The sequence below is a fragment of the Oryctolagus cuniculus genome, chromosome 9 (genome assembly GCF_051225735.1).
Source record: "Oryctolagus cuniculus isolate XC-2025 breed Fujian yellow rabbit chromosome 9, ASM5122573v1, whole genome shotgun sequence".
NCBI lineage: Eukaryota > Metazoa > Chordata > Mammalia > Lagomorpha > Leporidae > Oryctolagus > Oryctolagus cuniculus.
In genome coordinates, this window is record NC_142875.1 from 109,140,264 (window position 1) to 109,156,442 (window position 16,179).

At 45.0% G+C, this 16,179-nt stretch overlaps 1 protein-coding gene and 1 pseudogene across 1 annotated transcript; one reads left to right on the forward strand and one right to left on the reverse strand.

The window, feature by feature from the left end:
- Positions 1 to 524: 524 nt before the first annotated feature.
- On the reverse strand, positions 525 to 1,356 carry LOC149124724 (eukaryotic translation initiation factor 1A, X-chromosomal-like; annotated as a pseudogene).
- Positions 1,357 to 7,721: 6,365 nt separating this feature from the next.
- LOC138843656 (uncharacterized) lies at positions 7,722 to 15,358 on the forward strand. The gene is made up of 6 exons (XM_089304858.1): positions 7,722 to 7,831; positions 10,057 to 10,248; positions 11,227 to 11,418; positions 12,397 to 12,588; positions 13,567 to 13,779; positions 15,260 to 15,358. Exons 1-6 carry the CDS (start codon positions 7,768 to 7,770, stop codon positions 15,268 to 15,270), a joined length of 864 nt encoding a protein of 287 aa, XP_089160984.1. The 5' UTR covers positions 7,722 to 7,767; the 3' UTR covers positions 15,271 to 15,358.
- The last annotated feature ends 821 nt before the right edge of the window (positions 15,359 to 16,179 follow it).

Sequence of the window (16,179 nt, forward strand, 5' to 3'; positions counted from 1 at the left end):
AATAGAGTCAACAAAGCCGGCGCCGCGGCTCACTAGGCTAATCCTCCGCCTTGCGTCGCCAGCACAACGGGTTCTAGTCCCGGCCGGATTCTGTCCCGGTTGCCCTTCTTCCAGGCCAGCTCTCTGCTGTGGCCAGGGAGAGCAGTGGAGGATGGCCCAAGTCCTTGGGCCTTACACCCCATGGGAGACCAGGACAAGCACCTGGCTCCTGCAATTGGATCAGCGCGGTGCGCCGGCCGCGGCGGCCATTGGAGGGTGAACCAACGGCAAAGGCAGACCTTTCTTTCTCTCTCTCTCTCACTGTCCACTCTGCCTGTCTTTAAAAAAAAAAAAAAAAAAAAGAGTCAACAATTACATCGATATTTTCAATAATAACTGTCTGCCACCTAGTGTTCATTTTCTGAACTACTAATTTACAAATGCAAATTTATTAAAATAGTTTCTAAAAACATTTTAGAAATACTTTTTATAGATACATTTATGGTAAATTAAGATCATGAAAAGAATGTGTATCATACCAGGTCTCCCAGGTGGGAAGCAGGTCCCAAACACTGCATTCATCTTCCACTCTTTTCCCAGGCACATTAGCAGGAAGCTGAACCCGAAGTGGAGCGGCCAGGACTCGAATCCACGTCCACATGGGATGCCTGCGTCCGAGGCAGAGGACTTACCAGGTAGGCCACGAGGCCGCCCCTGTGCAAACGAAACTTGGATCTTCTTTAAGGGTCGTGGCCAAAATCCAAACTGCAGGACAATCTTCAGAAAAACTGTAATGTCAGATGTTCAGTTCCACTTAGAGAGCATCAGCGTCTTCATCATCAAGTCCAATGTCATCCAACTGGATTTCACCACGTCCTCCAGGACCAAACGGATCCGTTTCATTGACTTCCGCTTGCTGGGGAAGCTCACCACAGGCCTTCAGACTTCCAGCTTCACGTGCGCTGTATTTGTACATGACGGCAGCGTTGTTAGCCTGATAGTCTCGGGACCACCCAATATAACGTCCGAGGTATTTATCCAAACCTTTATTCTCAATTCCCCTCTGATGTGACACAACCTCTCCACACCATCCAACAGGAAGCTTCCAGGCGTCCATTTCCCAACATTTTGATTACGTGAGCATATTCTCGTCCGGCCTCTGAATACCAGCTCTCTCGGTTCACATTCATTCTCGCTGTCACCTCTGCGCCAGGTTTCACCTCTGTTATCTTTCTTCTGTGGCACGGGCCGTCCTAACTCCTCTCCTGTCTGGTGTGGCGGCCCCGGCGGTTTCTCTGAGGGGCTTGAGGGGCAGCAGGAGCAGCGCGCAGGATGACGCAAACGCCGGCGACTTTGGACTTGAGCTGGGGGCTCCCGTCAAGTTCTCCCGAGAGCCGCGGGCGCCCACGCTAGAACCTGACCTGGAAGGTAAGAAAATGAAAATTTCTGTGTGTACCTAACTGGAACAGGCCATACACTTACTTCTTTCCCTCATTTACCCTGGCTCGCTTTCCTCGGTGTCCTCACAAATCTTGAAAACCTGAGTGGGTTTCATGAAGGAGGCAGCAGAATGTACTTCAGGCCCTATGGAATTTACAGACCTTCAGTCACTAGTTTAAGGGGAACATTTTCATCTGAACCGGTGAATAGACTCTCTCTTTTTTTTTTTTTTTTTAATTTATTTGACAGATAGAGTTAGTGAGAGACAGAAACAGAAAGAAAGGTCTTCATTCCGTTGTTTCACCCCCAAATTGCCGCCACGGCCGGCGCTGTGCCCACCGGAAGCCAGGAGCCGAGTGCATCCTCCTGGTCTCCCAAGCGGGTGCAGGGCCCAAGCATTGACCATCCTCCACCGCACTACGGGGTCACAGCAGAGAGCTGGACTGGAAGAGGAGCAACCAGGAGAGAATCTCGTGCCCATATAGGATACCGGAGCTGCAGGCAGAGGATTTACGAAGTGAGCCATGGCGCCAGCCCCTCTCTTTTTCTTTAAAAAAAAAAAAAGATTTATTTGTGGAGCCACCGCTGTGGCATAGCAGGTAAGGCCGCTACCTGCAGTGCTGGCATCCCACTTGGGTGCTGGTTTAAGTCCCAGATGCTCTACTTCCGATTGAGCTCTTTGCTATGGCCTGGGAAAGCAGTAGAAGAGGGCCCAAGTCCTTGGATCCCTGCACCCACTAGGAGACCAGGAAGAAGCTCCTGGCTCCTGGCTTCGGATGGGCACAGCTCCGGCCATCATGGCCAACTGGGGAGTGAACCAGCGGTTGGAAGACTTCTGCCTCTCTCTCTGGCTCTAAGTCTCTCTGTTACTCTTTCAAATAAATAAAATAATAAATATTTAAAAAAAAAAAAAGCATCTCAAGTGACACTAATACTACAATGGGAAAAAATTCCAAAGGCAAATAAGGATTATTACAATGTTGGGAATGTGTGTGACATAGTTCTTAACAAACACACGACTGTGGACACCTGCACCCCGTATCAATGTGACAGTTCAGTCCCAGTTCCACTTCTGATACCAGATTCCTGCTAATGCGTGCAATGGGAGGCAGAAGATGATGACTCAAATACTTGGATCATTGCCATCTATCTAGGAGACCCAGATTGGGTATTTGGCTACTGGATTAGGCCAGACCCAGTTCAGGCTGTTATGAGTTTGGGGGAGTGAACTAAAGGGTAGAAGATCTCTTTGTTTCCCTGTCTGTGTAAGTGTGTGTGTGTGTGTGTGTGTGTGTGTGTCTGTTCTATCACTGCTGTTCAAATACATTTTTATATAAAGATAACAGAGTTCAAAGAAACTTGGCTCATTTAGTATTCAGAAGGCATATTTCTGAAGTCAAAAAGGACCATTCAAAGACAAGTTGAGGCATTGTATTGGTAAACATAATCTGTTTTCTGGTCCAATTATTTAAAAGATAAGGAAAAACCATGTTTTCAGACTAATATTCCAGGAGAACTATACAAAATTATTTTAAACATTTATTTATTTATTGAAAGGCAGAGAGACAGGGAGGGAGGCTTGGGGGCGGTGGCAAATACACAGAAAAATAGAGAACTCCATCACCATTGTAATGCAGCAGGTTAAGCCACCACCTGCCACGCCAGTATCCCATATGGGAGTGAACTGAGTCCTGGCTGCTACTCTTCAGATACAGCTCCCTGCTAATGTGCCTGGGAAAGCAGCAGAAGATTGCCTAAGTACATGGTCCCCTGCTACCTACATAGGAGGCCTACATAGAAGAAACTCCTGGGTCCTTGTTTCATCCCGGCCCACCCACAGCCATTACGGCCATTTGAAGAGCTAACTGTGAATCAAAGACCTCTCTGTCACTCCCTCTCTCTCTGCCACCCTGCCTTTCAAATAAATTTTTTTAAGATTTATTTATTTATTTGAAAGTCAGTTACATAGAGAGAGAAGGAGAGGCAGAGAGAAGTCTTCCATCCGCTGGTTCACTCCCCAACTGGCCACAGTGGCTGAAGCTGTGCCAATCCAAAGCCAGGAGCTTCTTCTTAGTCTTCCCATGTGGGTGCAGAGGTCCAAGGACCTGGGCCATAGCAAAGAGCTGGATCATAAGTGGAGCAGCTGGGTCTCGAACAGGCGCCCATATGGGATGCCGGCACTGCAGTCGTAGGCCTTACCTGCTAAGCTACAGCACCAGCTCCATAAATTAATCTTTATCTTTAAAAAAAAAAAAAAAACAATGAGAGAGAGAAAGAGAGATTCCATCCATTGGTTCACTCCACAAATGGTCCAAACAACCAGGGATGGGCCAGGTTAAAGACAGAAGCCTAGAAATTCATGTGAGTCTCCAATGAGGGTCGCAGGACCCAGGTGCTTGAGCTATTTTCGGCCTTCCCAGACACCTTGGCTGGATTTCCATTTAAAAAGGAACAGGTGGGATTGAATATGGAGCGCCAATATGGAATAGGATCATGACAAGTATTGGCTTAACTGGCTGTAACACCAAGCTGGCCCCACAGTGATGTCATCTTAAAGAGATATGTTTCTGCTTATCAATAACCTTGAAAAATAACTTCTCCATCATGGATATATTTTTGACGATGACTTCTCTGCTTCCTCCCTGCTTTAGCCAGCTTGAAAAATGAAATGAAATGTTCCAGAGATTAAAAAAAGTTTGGAGAAACCAGTGTTACAGAAGGACAATAACATGCACAAAAGGAATCCACATGCCATTCATCATTCTTTTTCAGTAGTTATTGGAATTTTCATTGATTTTTATTTGACACATAGAAATTGTACATTTGTGTGGCATACAGTGTGACATTAATTCATATATATAATGACCAATGACTGGACCAGGGTAGTTGACATATCTATCACATCAGACTCTTCTTAAGATTTTAGTGTTTTTTTTTTTTTTTTTTTTTGAGAGGTAGTGTTACAGACAGAGAGAGGGAGAGACAGAGAGAAAGGTCTTCCATCTGCTGGTTCACTCCCCAAATGACTGGTTATTTGTCTAGGGCAGATATAGAGTTTTCTGGGAAACAAGAGGATTTTGAAATGGAAAGGAGAATCTCAGTTTGTTACAAAAAAAAAAGAAAACATAAGCAGCATATGAAAATCTAAGCAGGTGGTTTAGGACTTCCTTTCACCTGAATATACCTGATGTGCTGCTGAAAGTCTTGTTCATGGCTCTCACCCAACTCTGCCTGACAGTCTTCCCTTCAGCTGTTCACAGCACTGTTTTCATTGGGTCTCATGTGTTCTTTCATTTCATGCAAATCTTCGTCATGCATTTTGAAACTGGACAAGGATAGGGAAAGGACCTCAGCTGAGTGATATTTGGAGGAATCAGCCATTCTGTTTTCAGAACACACAAAGCTAAGGTCAAGGTTGTCTTTGACCAGGTCTGCTATTAACACTGGTTCCCACCTGGCTCTTCACTCTGCTTAGGTCAACTCATCTCCAGTTTCCTTCTCAAATAGAGTCAGCAAAAAAATAAATAAAATAAAAAGTGCCAGTCATTGAAACAAAACAGCAGAACTGGCAGGCCAATAAAATTGCCCTCTTCTGCCCATCAAGTCCTTTGGCCCAAAATTGTGTTGATTTCCACACACCAATTAAAGGGAAATTGGCCAACATCAGAGAACATCAGTAACCATGCCTGAGAAAATGCCATTTTTCTATCTCATCACATTCTAGGATTAAAGGTGTCCACAGTCAGCCACATTGTATCAGAAGACCATCCTGTAATATTCTCTACACTAGTTCAGATAATTAGGCAGACCCCACTGTCCTATATACAGCATAAGATCCCAGCGGCCCTACTGGTCTAAGAACTGATCCCTAGGATTTCCAGCCTCATGACTATGCTGCCATACTTAGAAAAACACAATCCTAACACATCCACTTATTTGCACAAACAACTTAACAAGGACACAGAACTTTACAAAGTCAAAAATGCTCAGTGGTAGCTGGTGATACTGACTCCTATAGACCAGTGATAACCAGCGTGAATAGACAAAAATTACACATCACAGAAAATTAGCAGCTGAGAGCAGCAACCAATGCAAATACGAGGAAAAAGTTGCTGAGAAACCTAACACCCCATTGCCAATGGTTTTAAAAAACAAAAATGGTAGGGGCCAGCGTTGTGCTGCAGTGGGTTAATGCCCTGGCCTGAAGCACCAGCATCCCCTATGGGCTCCAGTTCTAGTCTTGGCTGCTCCTCTTCCAATCCAGCTCTCTACTGTGGCCTGGAATAACAGTAGAAGGTGGCCCAAGTCCTTGGGCCCCTGCACCCGCGTGGGAGACCTGGAAGAAGCTACCGGCTCCTGGCTTCGGTTTGGCACAGCTCCGTCCATTGCGACCTTCTGGTGAGTGAACCAGCAGATGGAAGATCTCTCTCTCTCTCTGTCTCTACCTCTCACTGTAACTCTGTCTTTCAAATAAATAAAATTTAAAACATTTTTTAAAAAATGGCAAAAGGATTATGAAGAGGCAGATAGTTTCTACTTTAGAGGATTAAATGAGGGAATTACACCAAAAGAATGTGAAAACTCAAAAGCTGGAACCAGGAAAAATAAAAATGGAGAGAATTGCTCTGAACAGAATATAATAATCAATAAGTTTCAGGAACATGAAGAGTAATGACCATTGGGGCTGGCGCCAGGGCACAGTAGGTTAATCCTCCACCTGGGGTGCCGGCATCCCATACAGGTGCCGGTTCTAGTCCCTGCTGCCCCTCTTCCAATCCAGCCCTCTATTATGGCCTGGGAAAGCAGCAGAAGATGGCCCAAGAGCTTGGGACCCTGAATCCTCATGGGAGATCGGGAAGAAGCACCTGGCTCCTAGCTTCAGATTGGTGCAGCACCAGCTGTTGTGGCCATCTGGGCAGTGAACCAATGGAAGGAAGGACTTTCTATCTTCTCCCTCTCTCTCTCTCTCTCTCTCTCTCTCACCATCTGTAACTCTACCTCTCAAATAAATAAATAAAATCTGTAAAAAAAAAATAAGACTAATAATGACCATTAGTGTATGACAGAGAAAACAGTACGGATTCAGGAGTCCTTAGGAAAAAGAGGACAGGAAAATAGGGGAGTCTAATAAAATTAAGCATCTGGAGGACATGAAAGCTATCAGTGAGAGAGAAACCTATTCTCAAGAAGACATAAGACCCAACCCATGATTACACAGGATTCTAAAAAAGGAGCAGCATCAAATATGTACAAGGAACATGAAATACCACAGTTCAAGCGAGGAATCCTGCTTTCATTTCAGGCTACTGAAGACATCCCAGTGTTTCAGTGCCCCTTTTGCTTTAATAAACCTTATATATGTTAAGAACAACAAAATGTTCTAGGCCTCCTGAGTTCTGCAATACCCACGTTCCATACACAGGGATAGAACCACAGAATCATGAAAACCTGTCACTGGGGCCAGTGCTGTGGCACAGTAGGTTGATCCACACCTTTGGCACCAGCATCTCATAAGGATACTAGTTCTAGTCCTGGCTGCTCCTCTCCAATCTAGCTCTCTGCTATGCCTGCGAAGACACCAGAACATGGCCCAAGTGCTTAGAACCCTGCAACCACATGGGACACCCAGAAGTGCTCCTGGATCCTGACTCCTGGCTTCCGATCAGCGCAGCTCTGGCCATTGTGGCCTTTTCGGGAGTGAACCAGCAGATGGAAGACCTCTCTATCTCTCCCTCTCACTGTCTGTAACTCTACCTCCCAAAAATAAATAAATAACATCTTAAAAACAAATTATCACCATGTGTGCCCAACAGCCTTGTCCTCAGACATTGCAGAATAAAATAAAAATGACCTAAAATTAGCTAAATATGACACACATTTCCTCAGTGACAGAATTATGACAATAGCCGAAAGTATCGATCACTTTCCTTCTGCCTGTAGAATTCCTGCCAACATGTACCAAGAGGCACATACACAAAACAAAGGAAAGACAGTGTCACGGTCTCACAGAACATACTGAACATCAAATGATGACCAAAGTTCAGTTGTAATCTGGATGCTGAGTGTTTGGACCCTGTGTCTGAAAAACTTTGCCCAGGTCACAAGTTGTACCTTTTAAACCTTAAACACTGACATCCTCCACCCAACCCCATCCTGCTGGGCTCTGATCCAAAAGAGAAGTAAGGGATATGGATGACGGGATGTGAGCAGAGTTAGCCTGTTACGTCGGGAGGGGAGGTGCACCCAGTGTGGAGCTCAAAGATGCCCTTGTTCTGCTCCTCTGTATAAAGGGAGCTGCCCCAAGTCTCCCAGCACACACTTGGGAGCCGCTCCAGAGACTCCTCCAAGATGCTGCTGACCCTGCTCGCAGTGGCCCTGCTGGCCCTGAGCTCAATTCAGAGCATAAGTGCAGGTATGGAAAAACAGAGGGGAAGGGGTGCTGTGACTCTGCTTGGTGCTTAGGGGAACAGTGCAGACGGAAAGGAAGAGAAAGGGGTGTGTGATGAAAAGAAGAATAGGTTTTCACACTTGTCACTTTGATATAAGTGCTCTTGCATCCTCATTGCATGATAAAGACCTATACTTTACGTAGAGTAAAATCGGAACACACTAAAGAATTCAACCCCAAAACTGAAAAAGTAAGTTTTTCATCTGTTAAAAGATCTCCCTGACTGTGCTGTGAAGGATAAGCAAGAGGATAGCAAGACTGGTACAGCACAAGCACTTACACTCTTGAAGATATTCTAGCAATCAACAGACAGTAAATGACAGTACACTTGCAGTAGAGTGGATCTGTCCTATTAATGAACTACGCACACAACAGAGCTATTTCATTAAGAAAGAACCAGATTCTACATGTGGCTCTCTACACATACTAAACACAAGGATCAGTACTCAGTCTTCTGATATTTTTTCAACCAACTGAATATTTCATCACACTCTGAATGCCATCTCAATGACAGTAGTCAAATGCTATCCCTGATTATCCCTGGTGACAAACATTGTTAAAGAAAGTACTGAGTGGCCAGCGCTGCAGCTCACTAGGCTAATGCTCCGCCTGCGGCGCCAGCACCCTGGGTTCTAGTCCTGGTTGGGGCGCCAGATTCTGTCCCAGTTGCTCCTCTTCTAATCTAGCTCTCTGTTGTGGCCCGGGAAGGCAGTGGAGGATGGCCCAAGTGCTTGGGCCCGGCACCCACATGGGAGACCAGGAGGAAGCACCTGGCTCCTGACTTTGGATTAGCGCAGCATGCTGGCCGTAGTGGCCTTTTGGGCGGTGAACCAATGGAAAGAAGACCTTTCGCTCCGTCTCTCTCTCTCTCACTGTCTAACTCTGCCTCTCCAAAAAAAAAAAAAAAATGAAAGAAAGAAAGAAAGAACGAATGAACGAACTCAGTGAGGACATTAGTTGAATATCCCAGAATATATTGCCTAAAATAGCAGTGAGGATGAGAGATAACAGGGAAGACAAAACAGAGCTTTTGCATCAGCAGGTCCTAGTTAATCCTCACCCAAGAAACAGCCCTGCCACTACCTGCCCCTTTGCAACAGCAGAACAGAGAGTGGGTAGAGATGAATCCTAAGGGATGTTCAAGCTTTGGTAAGAGGGACCGGCTCATATAGCACAATGGCCAGCCATCAGAGATCTAGACTTAACCAGACTTTCTTGTGTGTTTCTCCAACTACATGACAGTTATGAAGATTATCTCAGCATAAATTCAGGTAAAGCACACAATCAATTCCTATTGAATATTCAAATAACATTTTTCACCAGTAATATTTATTTGCCACTGACTTCATAACATCAATTTTTATATGACTTAATGGATTTACAAGGCCTAAATTTATATGCAAGCCATCCACAAACTTGATTCAGGACAATGAACAAGGCCACCAAGTAGAATACCAGTGATTTCAGACTCTGTTACAGCAGCTCTAAACCAGTTCAGCCAGGCCCAGCATACCTCCTGACAGCTAACAGACTACTGAGTCCTGTACAATCGCTCTTCCTCCATTTCTCTGAGTCCCAGTTAGTTTCCCTTCCTCCAGTGTTTCCCTCGAAGGCACCTGGCTTCCAGGAGAAACACAAAGAAAGCAGTGACTCAGTCCCATTTCCCCTGGTTGTGCAGTCCGTGGGGTCCCCCAGCTGAAGCAACTTTAAAAAGCAATTCAGTGAATCCTGTCTGCACATCACGCCGTCTTTCTCTTCTCTCTCTTCCTATTTCTCCACATGTGTCTGAGACCTGAGAAACAAACCCTATTTTCAACACAGGACTCAAGAACTCAAACTAGGAGGAAAATCTCTCAAGTTGTACAAATAGCTCATAGTAAAAACTGCAATATAAATGATGTTTGCTACCAGCTATACATGGAGTTACTCTCGATGATTCTAAGGTATCCCAGTGCTCCCCGGTGGCCCTAATGTTAAACAACATACTTTTGTGAGAAGCAAAGAAATGAGCCTTCCATGACCTCAGTGTGTTCCTAAGAGGAGTGGTTCACAAGGAAGCAGTGTGGATGAGGGAATGTGGCAGGGGGATACAAGTTTGCAGAGTAAGTGACATGTGAACAGCTCAGGGGGTGACAATGAACGGCAATCTTCAGTCACTAAACTCTTCTATTCCTGTATGACCCATGCAGAGTATGAGAACCTAGACGAGAGCCTAGCTGCAACACAGAACGATGATGACAGCCAAGAAGATCGTCCACAGCACAGACCACCACATCCAGGAGGCCACCACAACCAAACTCGCCCACCTCCTCATGGAAACCACCAGCGACCACCACCTCCACAGAAGGGCACTAAACCCCCTCCTCCAGAAAAGGACGAAGGTCAGACTTAGGACAGATCTTCAGGAGGGGAATAGCCCAGGACCTCTGGGGAGCAATAAGAACAACCTGAACTAGGAGGCCAACAGCATGTACCCCAAAAAGGAGGCCAGTCAGGTTCACCCTAAAAAGGAGGCAGAAAGGAAGAGGATCCAACAAGGGGGGCCCACAAGGAGCAAACCAACTGGGAGGACACAAAAAGCTGCACAAGGAGATGGTGGGCCCCACAGGCCACCAAGTAGAATACCAGTGACTTCAGACTCAGGTACAGCAGCTCTAAACCAGTTCAGCCAGGCCTAGCATACCTGCTGACAGCTAACAGACTACTGAGTCCTGTACAATCGCTCTTCCTCCATTTCTCTGAGTCCCAGTTAGTTTCCCTTCCTCCAGTGTTTCCCTCGAAGGCACCTGGCTTCCAGGAGAAACACAAAGAAAGCAATGACTCAGTCCCATTTCCCCTGGTTGTGCAGTCCGTGGGGTCCCCCAGCTGAAGCAACTTTAAAAAGCAATTCAGTGAATCCTGTCTGGCACATCACGCTGTCTTTCTCTTCTCTCTCTTCCTATTTCTCAACATGTGTCTGAGACCTGAGAAACAAACCCTATTTTCAACACAGGACTCAAGAACTCAAACTAGGAGGAAAATCTCTCAAGTTGTACAAATAGCTCATAGTAAAAACTGCAATATAAATGATGTTTGCTACCAGCTATACATGGAGTTACTCTCGATGATTCTAAGGTATCCCAGTGCTCCCCGGTGGCCCTAATGTTAAACAACATACTTTTGTGAGAAGCAAAGAAATGAGCCTTCCATGACCTCAGTGTGTTCCTAAGAGGAGTGGTTCACAAGGAAGCAATGTGGATGAGGGAATGTGGCGGGGGATACAAGTTTGCAGAGTAAGTGACATGTGAACAGCTCAGGGGGTGACAATGAACGGCAATCTTCAGTCACTAAACTCTTCTATTCCTGTATGACCCATGCAGAGTATGAGAACCTAGACGAGAGCCTAGCTGCAACACAGAACGATGATGACAGCCAAGAAGATCGTCCACAGCACAGACCACCACATCCAGGAGGCCACCACAACCAAACTCGCCCACCTCCTCATGGAAACCACCAGCGACCACCACCTCCACAGAAGGGCACTAAACCCCCTCCTCCAGAAAAGGACGAAGGTCAGACTTAGGACAGATCTTCAGGAGGGGAATAGCCCAGGACCTCTGGGGAGCAATAAGAACAACCTGAACTAGGAGGCCAACAGCATGTACCCCAAAAAGGAGGCCAGTCAGGTTCACCCTAAAAAGGAGGCAGAAAGGAAGAGGATCCAACAAGGGGGGCCCACAAGGAGCAAACCAACTGGGAGGACACAAAAAGCTGCACAAGGAGATGGTGGGCCCCACAGGCCACCAAGTAGAATACCAGTGACTTCAGACTCAGGTACAGCAGCTCTAAACCAGTTCAGCCAGGCCTAGCATACCTGCTGACAGCTAACAGACTACTCAGTCCTGTACAATCTCTCTTCCTCCATTTCTCTGAGTCCCAGTTAGTTTCCCTTCCTCCAGTGTTTCCCTCGAAGGCACCTGGCTTCCAGGAGAAACACAAAGAAAGCAGTGACTCAGTCCCATTTCCCCTGGTTGTGCAGTCCGTGGGGTCCCCCAGCTGAAGCAACTTTAAAAAGCAATTCAGTGAATCCTGTCTGCACATCACGCCGTCTTTCTCTTCTCTCTCTTCCTATTTCTCCACATGTGTCTGAGACCTGAGAAACAAACCCTATTTTCAACACAGGACTCAAGAACTCAAACTAGGAGGAAAATCTCTCAAGTTGTACAAATAGCTCATAGTAAAAACTGCAATATAAATGATGTTTGCTACCAGCTATACATGGAGTTACTCTCGATGATTCTAAGGTATCCCAGTGCTCCCCGGTGGCCCTAATGTTAAACAACATACTTTTGTGAGAAGCAAAGAAATGAGCCTTCCATGACCTCAGTGTGTTCCTAAGAGGAGTGGTTCACAAGGAAGCAGTGTGGATGAGGGAATGTGGCAGGGGGATACAAGTTTGCAGAGTAAGTGACATGTGAACAGCTCAGGGGGTGACAATGAACGGCAATCTTCAGTCACTAAACTCTTCTATTCCTGTATGACCCATGCAGAGTATGAGAACCTAGACGAGAGCCTAGCTGCAACACAGAACGATGATGACAGCCAAGAAGATCGTCCACAGCACAGACCACCACATCCAGGAGGCCACCACAACCAAACTCGCCCACCTCCTCATGGAAACCACCAGCGACCACCACCTCCACAGAAGGGCACTAAACCCCCTCCTCCAGAAAAGGACGAAGGTCAGACTTAGGACAGATCTTCAGGAGGGGAATAGCCCAGGACCTCTGGGGAGCAATAAGAACAACCTGAACTAGGAGGCCAACAGCATGTACCCCAAAAAGGAGGCCAGTCAGGTTCACCCTAAAAAGGAGGCAGAAAGGAAGAGGATCCAACAAGGGGGGCCCACAAGGAGCAAACCAACTGGGAGGACACAAAAAGCTGCACAAGGAGATGGTGGGCCCCACAGGCCACCAAGTAGAATACCAGTGACTTCAGACTCAGGTACAGCAGCTCTAAACCAGTTCAGCCAGGCCTAGCATACCTGCTGACAGCTAACAGACTACTGAGTCCTGTACAATCGCTCTTCCTCCATTTCTCTGAGTCCCAGTTAGTTTCCCTTCCTCCAGTGTTTCCCTCGAAGGCACCTGGCTTCCAGGAGAAACACAAAGAAAGCAGTGACTCAGTCCCATTTCCCCTGGTTGTGCAGTCCGTGGGGTCCCCCAGCTGAAGCAACTTTAAAAAGCAATTCAGTGAATCCTGTCTGGCACATCACGCTGTCTTTCTCTTCTCTCTCTTCCTATTTCTCAACATGTGTCTGAGACCTGAGAAACAAACCCTATTTTCAACACAGGACTCAAGAACTCAAACTAGGAGGAAAATCTCTCAAGTTGTACAAATAGCTCATAGTAAAAACTGCAATATAAATGATGTTTGCTACCAGCTATACATGGAGTTACTCTCGATGATTCTAAGGTATCCCAGTGCTCCCCGGTGGCCCTAATGTTAAACAACATACTTTTGTGAGAAGCAAAGAAATGAGCCTTCCATGACCTCAGTGTGTTCCTAAGAGGAGTGGTTCACAAGGAAGCAATGTGGATGAGGGAATGTGGCGGGGGATACAAGTTTGCAGAGTAAGTGACATGTGAACAGCTCAGGGGGTGACAATGAACGGCAATCTTCAGTCACTAAACTCTTCTATTCCTGTATGACCCATGCAGAGTATGAGAACCTAGACGAGAGCCTAGCTGCAACACAGAACGATGATGACAGCCAAGAAGATCGTCCACAGCACAGACCACCACGTCCAGGAGGCCACCACAACCAAACTCGCCCACCTCATCATGGAAACCACCACCGACCACCACCTCCACAGAAGGGCACACGACCTCCACCGAAGGGCACTAAACCCCCTCCTCCAGAAAAGGAAGAAGGTTAGCCATAATGACCTTCGGGAAAGGCTGTCCAGATACCTCTAGAAAGCAAAAAAACAACTGAACATGGGGGCCAACTCCAATAAAGAATCAAAAGGGGTCACCCTAAAAAGAAGCAAAAAGGGAGTATCCAAAAAATGCCCACAGGGAGCAACCCACCGTGGTAGGGGTGGGCACAGGGAGCAGCCCAACAGTGAGCACCCCAACAAGGAGGCCAAAGAGGAACACAATCACCTTTTCAAGGAACTAGAGCAAAGCCTTCCCCTAGATAAGCACCCCAATCATTATATAAGTCAATGACACGTAAGAGTCAAGTTCATTCTCCATCAAACCCTAATGTTTTTTCCTTCTCTAACTAAAGTATGCCATGAATCTACCTGAAGTGTATTGAAATGATTTAATCCTGGGCTCTACTTTTAAGATTTCTACTCAGATATTCTAAAATAGCATGGCAAGATGCTGTTATTTAATAAGATCTCCAGGGATTCTGAATTTGAGAATGGTTGCCACAAAATTTTCTTTTATAACAATGAATATTTTTCTGAGATTATGTTGCTAATGTGGACATACAGTAGAATTCTTCCTTTGGTCTTCTGCCTCCTGGGCTCAGACTCAATGACTTCCCTTCAAAGGTCTACTAGAGCACACTATGTTCTTGCCTGTTCCATATGAGAACTATCAGGTCCATTATTGCAGATAAATAACATCTTCTCTGAATGCCATTAAAAGTTATCTAGATTTTTATTCTACTACTAAGTTAATCTCTATTCTAGGTTTAAAAATTCAGCATAAAGGCATGATCTTAAGTCATTTATCTTAAAAGCATATATCATTCTACTTACACATATCACAAGCCAAAGAACACAAAAAATAACATTTTTAAATATCCTTATGGATATATATATTTCCATATAAACAAAAAGCGATCGTTCTTCACAAGCAGTATTATACCAAATATACCAAGTTGTGCTTTTCTCATGTCCAATAATATATTTATTATACAATGTAAATATCTGTTCACAGATGTATGTAGATGTATATAGATATGGGCAGTTTTCTGATGTGATTGTTCTGTTGGGCCTTTTTTTTCACATAGCATATTTTCCCATTGTATGCTATACCAGAATTTCCTTAAGGAACATCATGTCAGTGTACTGCACTGGTTTTCTCCCTTTCAGATGATATAATATGTTGCACTGACCATGTTTGTAAAATTTCCTAAACTTTTCAACACCAATCAAATGATAACAGTAAAAAAAATCTCTTTCTTCATCTTGTAAAGGATAATTTAGAACACCTGAGCTGTTAGGTGCACAGAAAGAGTAAATGCAGACTACTGTCAACAGAATGGACCTAAGTTTGAAAGGGAGAGAAGGCAGGCCCTCACCTACCTCGTTTCAGTAAAGCTAATTAGGGATCCTCATCTTCTTCCCCTCTCAAGTCCCCTCAACAAACTTTCTTCTTTGTTTCTTTGTTTCAGAAAGTGAATAAGAAGATAATGTCCTTTAAGATCCATGACTTTGGAACCATGATGTGACAACCCTATGTTCCAAGTACCAATAAAATAATCAGCATGCAATTTCTCATGGCCCTCGTCTCTGATTTTGGTTATATGTGAATCTCTCACTTACAGGACATGAACACAATGGGAGAGCATTCAGGACCCCTTCCCATTGATGTTTCCAGCAAAGTTAGTTTCTCCTTTATGGAATCAAATCAACTCTCAAATGAAATAATTCTCTTGTTTCTCCCCTTCCCTGGATTCTACACCATCACAAACGAAAATTCTCATCATTTTCACATTTCAGTAATTTTAGGGAAACAGGGAGAATATAATGGAATGGAGGAAGATGCTGAACTAAAGAAATCCCTATCGTTCCCAAAATAATAGATCCTGGGTCCTGCAGCAATTAATTTGGATCTGGGCCTCATCTTCCTAGAACACACCCTGCCCCATTGCTTCCTAAATATTATTCTATTCTCTCTATATGCATCCCCACCATTCTTAAACAAATTGTGGGTGCAGTGGCTAGGTTTTATGAAGGAGGCAGAATTAAAGATCTAAAACTATGACCCGACATCATCAAATTATTAGGGAACATTGGAGAAACCATGCAAGATATAGGCACAAAGACTTCTTGGAAAAGACCCCAGAGGCACAGGCAGTCAAAGCCAAAATTAACTATTGGGATTACATCAAATTGAGAAGTTTCTGTACAACAAAGGAAACAGTCAGGAAAGTGAAGAGGCAACAGATAGAATGGGAAAAATATTGGCAAATTATTCAACTGAGCAAGGATTAATAACCAGAATCTAAAAGAGACCAAGACTCTGCAACAACAAAACAAACAACCCACTTAAGAGATGGGCCAAGGACCTCAGTAGACATTTTTCAAAAGA

Bases quoted from the DNA above. Each gene is read 5' to 3' on its own strand.
- LOC138843656 (XM_089304858.1), top strand. From the start codon at position 7,768: ATGCTGCTGACCCTGCTCGCAGTGGCCCTGCTGGCCCTGAGCTCAATT. The intron at 7,832-10,056 runs GTATGGAAAAAC...TGACCCATGCAG, and splicing joins AATTCAGAGCATAAGTGCAG to AGTATGAGAACCTAGACGAG. The intron at 11,419-12,396 runs GTCAGACTTAGG...TGACCCATGCAG, and splicing joins TCCTCCAGAAAAGGACGAAG to AGTATGAGAACCTAGACGAG.